Source organism: Protobothrops mucrosquamatus, unplaced genomic scaffold (genome assembly GCF_001527695.2).
Source record: "Protobothrops mucrosquamatus isolate PMUCROS unplaced genomic scaffold, P.Mucros_1.0 scaffold6, whole genome shotgun sequence".
In the NCBI taxonomy this organism is placed as follows: domain Eukaryota; kingdom Metazoa; phylum Chordata; class Lepidosauria; order Squamata; family Viperidae; genus Protobothrops; species Protobothrops mucrosquamatus.
The window spans coordinates 2,450,926-2,459,307 of NW_015386393.1; the positions used below are offsets into that span (position 1 = coordinate 2,450,926).

At 37.7% G+C, this 8,382-nt stretch overlaps 1 protein-coding gene across 1 annotated transcript in view; it reads right to left on the minus strand.

The window, feature by feature from the left end:
- Positions 1 to 1,218: 1,218 nt before the first annotated feature.
- Positions 1,219 to 8,382, minus strand: part of NDUFA11 (NADH:ubiquinone oxidoreductase subunit A11) — an 8,235-nt gene continuing 1,071 nt past the window's right edge. The window contains exons 2-4 of the mRNA XM_015810049.1: positions 6,134 to 6,226; positions 1,694 to 1,816; positions 1,219 to 1,564 (exon numbers count right to left, since the gene is read on the minus strand). Coding sequence (XP_015665535.1) covers positions 1,452 to 1,564; positions 1,694 to 1,816; positions 6,134 to 6,226 — 329 coding nt within the window. The 3' untranslated portion in view covers positions 1,219 to 1,451. The remainder of the gene's footprint in view (positions 1,565 to 1,693; positions 1,817 to 6,133; positions 6,227 to 8,382) is intronic.

The window sequence follows — 8,382 nt, forward strand, 5'->3', positions numbered from 1 at the left end:
TGCAGTATTCCAAGTGTGGCCTTACCACGGCATTGTAAAGTAGTATTAATACTTCACGTGATCTTGATTCTATTCCTCTGTTAATGCAGCCCAGCACTTCCTCAAAGAGGGAGGTAAATGCATGTTTATCTGATTGTAATGATTATTTGTGTTTGTATTGTTTTGTTTCTATTGTACATCACCCAGAATTGCATGCATGAGATGGACAGCTAAATGAATTTGATAGATTGATAAATGCTTGAAACTATTGGTGAGAGCATTGTACTTAAGGATAGAGGTAGTCCTCGATTTACAACTGTAACAGAGCCGGCACATCACAGTTGTAAGTTATCATGGTTGTAAATCAAGTCACCCATGTGAGTGAACCTAATTCTACAACCTTATTTGTGACGGTCATTAAGTGAATACTGTGATTGTTAAGCAAACCAATGATTTCCTCTGGGCCGATTTTTCCAAAAACTGGAAATGCTGGTTTTCAGAAAAACAGCCCCAAAATGAAGTCACATCACCATGGGATGCTGTAAAAAGCCATTAATGAGGGCCAGGTGAGCATCTGACATGCAGTCATCTGACTGTGGGCGGGGGACAGTTGGTGCAACCTTGGAAGTGGATTGTAAGTACCCCCAGAGAGAACCATCGCAACTTTGAGTGGTTGCTAAGTCACAAGTTGAGGTGTATCTGTATTAGCAAAAATTTGCCTGAAGTACCCAGCTTTCAGAATATGACAATATATTTTTTTATATGACCGTTCTGCATTTTTGCTTCTACAATTTATTGCAGACTGTATAGATACAGGTACTGCCTCTTGGCTACAGAGCCTTTATGGATAAGTGTCTTGGTCCTGAACCTGGAATGTTCTATTTATGTTAGGACTATAAATCCCATATTTTCTCATCAGGGCTGCATTCAGGTAGTTCTGGCCAACCTGGGAGGAACCAAGTTAGGAAATTATGTCTATATGTAATCCCTACGTGGAGAAGCAACCCAGCTCTAAATACTGGGAAAAGCAAGTGAAGGAAAAAGATTCCAGTCTTATTGTGAGCCTCCTGGAAACACATGGGAGTAGCACCTGTTGGAAACAAACGCAGAATCAATGGACCCTTAGTCCAATCCAGTAAAGCCCCTTTCAAGTTTAGTATTTCCAGTATTGTCATCCAGCTCAGTCCTGAGGGAGCCATTTTTAGGGGGGAAAGCTAAGCATAAAAATGAACAATAAGCTACCCAAACACAATTATTTATTTGGATGTAAGTTCTTCTCAGAACAGACAATTCAGTGAAATCACCACTTCATCATATGTATCAACATCCTTCAATTATTACTAAATATTTATATCGTTTGGAAGCACCATGAGCTTCAATTAGTGACTAGCAATTGTACATACGACAATGCTTTTATATATGATAAAAGAAGACAGAGAAGGGCGTCTGCTTTCAGAATTAGGAAGTCCAAGTTATTGTCGAGGAGGTACCAAAAATGTCCAGCCTTGCTGCCTGCCAACCTTGACAAAAGCTGCTAACGCACCAAGACCAACGCAAGCTGAAGTGCCGATAACAAAACTGTTAGCTGAAGAGGGAGAAAATAAACATTGGTTAGATATAGACTATAGATTATATGTTATAATTATTCAGTTCAAATCTCAAAATATCCCGAGTATGTAAAAACAAAAAAACCATTGGCGTGACCAATACTAACTTTTGGCTCCTATCATTGCCCCCGATGCACATCCTCCAATGAAGTAGTTCATGGGATCTTCTGGAGCATCTCGAAGCTCAGCACTGATGCAAGATGTTGCCCCAAAAACTGCCCCTAAGGTGGCTATGGAGGAAAAAAAGCAGAAGCTAAAGGAGAAAAGCCATGCCCAGTGAAACAAGGAAAGCAGAAAACCCAGGTGTATTTCTGGCCTATTGACTGTAACAAATGATAACTCAACTGACTGGAGCAGTCGATAGGGAATAATTATGGAGCTTCTACTAGCCCTGCTAAATCAAAACAAAGAGGGTCAAAATCCTATTTTCCAGAATTTGGGGTCCGGATGGGAGCATTCTATGCTGGAGGTAGCCAGTGGAGTAAGAAAGAAGATCCCATCCCATCCATTCTGCTCATGTACTGGTGGCCTAATTTTATCCAATCCCTGTTAATTTTAATGTTTTTAAATGTTTAAGGTTTTTATATTCTTGCTTTTACTCTGTTGTGAGCCACCTAGAGTCACTTCGACAACGAGATGGGCTGCATATACAGGTCAGATGTCTACAAAAAAATTCACAAGTTGGAATAGAGGAAAATCATCCCTGTTTGTTCCCATCTGGCAACCTAATATTTCAGTACAGAATGTTAACTGAACATCATTAAAAATAATTAATGTGAGAATTGTTCCCTCATCCTATCATCCTAAATTTCTCTACAGTAATTTTTTCAAAGACATCTGTGATTATCGAAATATGCTATGCTATTAAACTCAGTTACTTAAATTTAATATGAAGCAGCTTCCTTTACTGTGAATCTATGAACAATGAGCTTTATAAATTAAGTTGATAATTTACCAATATTTTTTTCAGCCTTTTCTTTAAGTGAGTGAGGCTAAGTACCCATTTAATTGTAAATCCCCATTTTTTTAAATCGTTTTACTAAGTCATAATTAGTTGGATTCACATAATAGAGTTACAACTGGTCCTCACTTAACATGCACAATTGGGCCTGGAAACTCTGCAGCTAAGTGGCACAGTTGTTAGGTGTGATGTCATGTGATCGTGCCACTTAGCAAAGGCCAGGCAACATGGTCAAGCAAGACTGTAGCACTGCAAAGTTGGAGAAACCCTGGTATATGCAGATTAAATTGTAATGATTAAAATTAAAATATTAAAATATAAATATAAAATTAAAATATACTTATTTTCTGCCAAATCCTAATGAAAACATTAACTTTTGTTTGGGTGGAAACAGTCACATAGATTAGTTTATCATTTTAGTAGTCACAAACACAGTCTGACTAGCACTTCTTTACATAACGTTGAAAAAAATCTACACATGAGCCGTTCCTTGATTCTCATTTCATGGATATGATTGTGATTTCATTTAGGGTCTCCCTATCTTTAATGCTCCCCCTCAAGTCCTGCTATGTTCCCTCACTGTGGTGGGGACATTAAGTTTTATTCTTGGGAGGGATGAAGAATGTCAGATGTGAATGCAAAAAGTATATATTCTTAGCAGGATCATGCAAGATGTGAAGATCATCCAAGTTGTCCAGATAAACCAACAAAGCGCCTATATAGGGCATCAACAAAATAAGAAGATGCTGGAAACCAAAAACCATTTAGTAACAACAGCAATCATTGTTTCATACTGTGCATGAGGTAATGGTAAACCACTCTTGAATTTCACCAAGTAAAGCACTAATAGCATTTATGATCTGGCTAGGTTAAAGCCTTTGGGATCCTAGTTGCTGATGATCCCAAGATATCAGAAGCTGCAGTAATAAAATGTACAGTGGAGAATTGGAATGAAAGAAGCATCAGCATGGGAAATGTCAACACAATGAAAGATGAAAAGAACTGATTACATAACAAAAGATGGAATGAAGCGATGACACATGATGTCTTAGGTATCAGCAACTGAAATGAAGCGTTAGAAGATTGCGTGATTTACTGGCCAGGAGATGAAAAACAAAACAGGAAATGGTGTTGCTTTCATGTTAGAAAGGATACAGAAGGGACTGTATTTGGCTACAGTAATACCGGTTAGACTTTGTGGACAACCCTTTAATATGCCAGTTATCCAAATTTATGCTCCAATCTCTGATGCATAAGAAGAGCAGGCATGTACTCTAGAAAGAGTACAGAGAAGAGCAACAAAGATGATTAGGGGACTGGAGGCTAAAACATATAAGGAACGGTTGCTGGAATTGGGTATGTCTAGTTTAACGAAGAGAAGGACGAGGGGGGACATGACAGCAGTGTTCCAATATCTCAGGGGCTGCCACAAAGAAGAAGGAGTCAAGCTATTTTCCAAAGCGCTTGAAGGCAGGACAAGAAGCAACGGGTGGAAACTAATCAAGGAGAGAAGCAACCTAGAACTAAGGAGAAACTTCCTAACAGTTAGAACAATTAACCAGTGGAACAACCTGCCTCCAGAAGCGGTGAATGCGCCAACACTGGAAGTTTTTAAGAAGAAACTGGACAGCCATTTGTCCGAAATGATATAGGGTTTCCTGCCTGAGCAGGGGGTTGGACTAGATGACCTCCAAGGTCCCTTCCAACTTCATCATCATCATCATTATCATTATTATGTCTTAAGGTCAAACTTAATCTGAAATTGACAGAACATGCAAGTAATATCTGTTGTTTGCCTTTAGAAATTGAAATGCCAAGTCTGGAAATATTAAGGAAGAAAAGTCTATGGAGATCTTCAATCATCCAAGTCATGGTTATCCCAAAGTTGCTTTTCCAAAAGGCAACTGGACTTTCTTGGTTTTTCTTTGAAAACGTTTCGCTTCTCATCCAAGAAGCATCCTTAGTTCTTTAGCACTGAAGAAGCTTCTTGGATGAGAAGCGAAACATTTTCAAGGGGAAAAAAAAACCAAGGAAATCCAGTTGCCTTTTGGAAAAGCAGCTTTGGGTTAAGGAAGAAAACCTAGTTGGACTATGCGGCCAATGAAGCAGGAAAATGATTTGTCAATTTCTGCAATTTCAGTGATTTCTTTTTGCTAACAGTCTTCTAACAATCAAAACAGCGCCTCAGCAGATGGGGCACAAATAAATCAAATTGATTATATTATTGGTATAAGGGGTGGAAGAGCTCAATGATTGTGGAACAGTCGATTAAAATGTTTCATCTGGGTAACCAAAATATACCAAACGATGTCAATCCATTGTTCTCAGTCAAGGCACAAATGACCAGGCTCAAATTCTCATATTTCAGACATCTTATAGAAACATCTATCTCTCTAAAGAAGTCTATAATGTTGGGGAAGCTAGAAGGAAGAAAAAAGGAACAAAGAACTACCAGCAGAAAAACTGATGAACTCAATCACAGTGGTAATGAGTGCAGAGATGGAAGACCTGAAGAACCAGGATGGGTGCAGATTGTCCTGCTGACAATCCATCTACTGACTTGATGGCACATAATAAATCTATCAGTCAGTCTTTAATACCACAGCTGAATCACTGGGGATTTCTTCTAGGATGGAAATAAGAGGAACTCAGGATACTTCCTTGCACTAAAATAGGCTATTTTATTATAACTGCTTAGCACAAAATCGACTGGAAGACACTTTCTAAAGTTTCACCTAATGATGTGAAAAACATTTATTTGAAAGAATGTGAGTGAGAATGTGTAAAATTATTTCTGAGCATAGAACAGGCTGTTTTGAGTATCTTGGAGGGGTTTTGAGGTCTCCAAGGTGCTCAAAACAAAACATTCCACAAAATTTTGAAACATTTTGAAATAAAACACCACTAGATGCACCCTGCTGTTTGCAGCTAAGGGCTGTTCTCATATCAAGTCACTATTGAAAAGGCAGCGCTCAATCTCTGAGCATCTATCCCCAATATTTTTGTGCAGGAGATATACTCCCCTCCTGAATTTTAGCATCTCTTGAATAGAACAAATTAAAATGATTAATTATTTACTAAAATCTACCCATAAGCTTATAAATATAATACAAGTTAGTACTTGAACAGGGATTTAAGAATTATTAAACTTCTAGGCTTGATGTTATTAACTTATGCTTTAATCATAAGTTATTTTTTTAGAAAAATATGTGTAAATTAAAGTTGAAGTCTAAGACTTGAAACACTTGAGTATCTAAACTTGAAGAGTTTAGATACTCAACTTGTGAAGAGTATCTAAACTTGTGAAGAGTATCTAAACTTGAAACACTGAGTTTAAAAACTGAGATGTAAGTACAAATCAAACACAGTCTAAAAGAAATGACATACAAATGAAAATGAAACCTTGATTACTTCACACATTGTTTTAAGACATAATTTCTAATTGGCTCGGTTCACATATAAGAGAATTAGGATCAACCATGATTTACAACCACAGTGCTTTTATTCATATAATATGCTAAGCCAAAACCCAATAAGCCGTACTGATTTGCATCTGAGTGCTACTAATCAAATAAGCAGATCTTACCCATAGTGACAGTGGATTTGGTTACTCTCATAAGTCCTTCTAGGGTTGTTTCTGGTGTGTACAGAACTACATGGTAAGTTGAGGCAATAAGACCTACAGGAAGATTTTTAAAAAATGGATGACAAGGAGGTTAGTAATACCAGCAACAACAAAACCCTTTATTAATTTAAAATAAGGAAAGTAAACAATTATAATGAACTATTTTTTCTTTATTGGCAATTCCATAAACACAATTCCATATATGCAGAGGAATGTAGGCGATTCTCATCTTATGGCCACAATTGAGCCCAATATTTCTGTTGCTAAATGAGACATTTGTTAAGTGAGTTTTGTCCCACTTTAAGACCTTTCTTGCCCCATTTGTTAAGTGCAGTTGTTAAGTTAGTAAAACGGTTGTTAAGTGAATCTGGCTTCCCCATTGACTTTGCTTGTCAGAAGATTGCAAATGCTGTTCACATGACCTCAAGATACTACAATCATCATAAATATGAGTCAGTTGTCAAGCATCTGAATTTTGATCACATGATCATGGGGATGTTGCATTGGTCATAAGTATGAAAATGGTCCTGTCACTTTCAGTGGCCATTGTAACTTTGAATGGTCACTAAATGAACTGTTAAAAATTAATGACTACCTGTACTGTGCCTATCCACATCACTATATCAAAATCTAATTATTAACGGATAAAATCATATTGTTTTAGTATACTGACCATGGATTAAAACAGGGTAACACCACAAAGGCTGCAACTGACAATTTCTCCTCAGATGGGGCTAGGCTTTTTAAAGCAACCTTCTCCATCTGATGTTCTCCTGAGCTGTGGTTCTTGAATTTCAGCACCAAGGAAAATCTATCACTCTATTCTGTGAAGAGTATCTAAGACTTTACCTTTACAAAGGTCAAAATATAAAAGTAACATTGAGACCAAACATACTTAAAACCAAATGTAAAGAAAAATATAGTTATTTTATCATATATGTATACCACACTGATTATAAATCTTATTGGGATGTATAAACTTGCGTATAATAGTGAAACACATACGTGACATACACCTAAACATGCTATGTACAACATATGTATAGACCCACACCCCTACATATACATAACAAATATTAAATACTGTCCAGCTTGAATATATAACGGAAGGAGGAAGCTTGAGAGTTCACAAGGTTAATAGTGAATGCCAATAAACCTACTTTAATATAGAGGTTATGAAAAAGGCTATCAATGCATTTTCATTTTAAAGTTCATATTTTCAGTAAACTTTCAATGACTTTTTCAAATGTTTCAATATGATATCTGAGAAGAGGTTTGCCAGTGATCTTTCTTCATTCATGGAAGGAACAAAATGGAGATCAACTGGAGTCACTCCCACCTGGCTGAAATCAAGATTATTTTTATTTATGTGTACCTTGCCTTTATTATTTTTACAAACAACCCAAGGCAGTGGACATATCTAACACACCTTCCTCCTATTTTCCTTACGACGACAACCCTGTAAGATAGGTTGGCTAAGAGAGTGTGACCAGTCCAAAGTCACCCAGACTTTCATGGCTAATGTGGGACTTTAACTCATGGGCTCCTGCTTTCTAATCTGGTGCCTTATTCACTAGCTAGACCAAAGCGAGTATGAATGTTTTAATGCATGCACACTTCCAAAACCATGTTTGTCCATAATGCAATATGGCTCATCTACTCTGAAATCCCAAGTGCTATCATGGTTGATGGGGAAAGGCAGGAGCAGTAGGCTATCCTGCAAGGTATGATGGGGGGAGGGGGGGAATCTCCTGCAATCAGTATGTGGTATGAAGGAGTTTACCAATGGGAACAATGACCTTACAGTGTACAGGTAGTCCTTGACTTACGACCATAATTAAGCCCAAAATTTCTGTTGCTAAGCAAAACAGTTAAGGGATTTCCCCCCCCACCCATTTTATAACCTTTCTTGCCACAGTTGTTAAGTGAATAACTGCAGATGTTAAGATAGTAATACCGTTGTAAAGTGAATCTGGCTTCCCCATTGACTTTGCTTGTCAGACGGTCACAAAAGGGGATCCCATGACCCCGGGACACTGCAACGGTCATAAATATGAGTCAGTTGCCAAGTGTCTGAATTTTGATCACATGACCATGGGGATGCTGCAACGGTCATAACTGTGAAAAACAATCATGTCAGTTTTTTTCAGTGATGTAACTTTGGATGGTCATAAGGAACAGTTGCTGGAATTGGGTATGTCTAGTTTAAC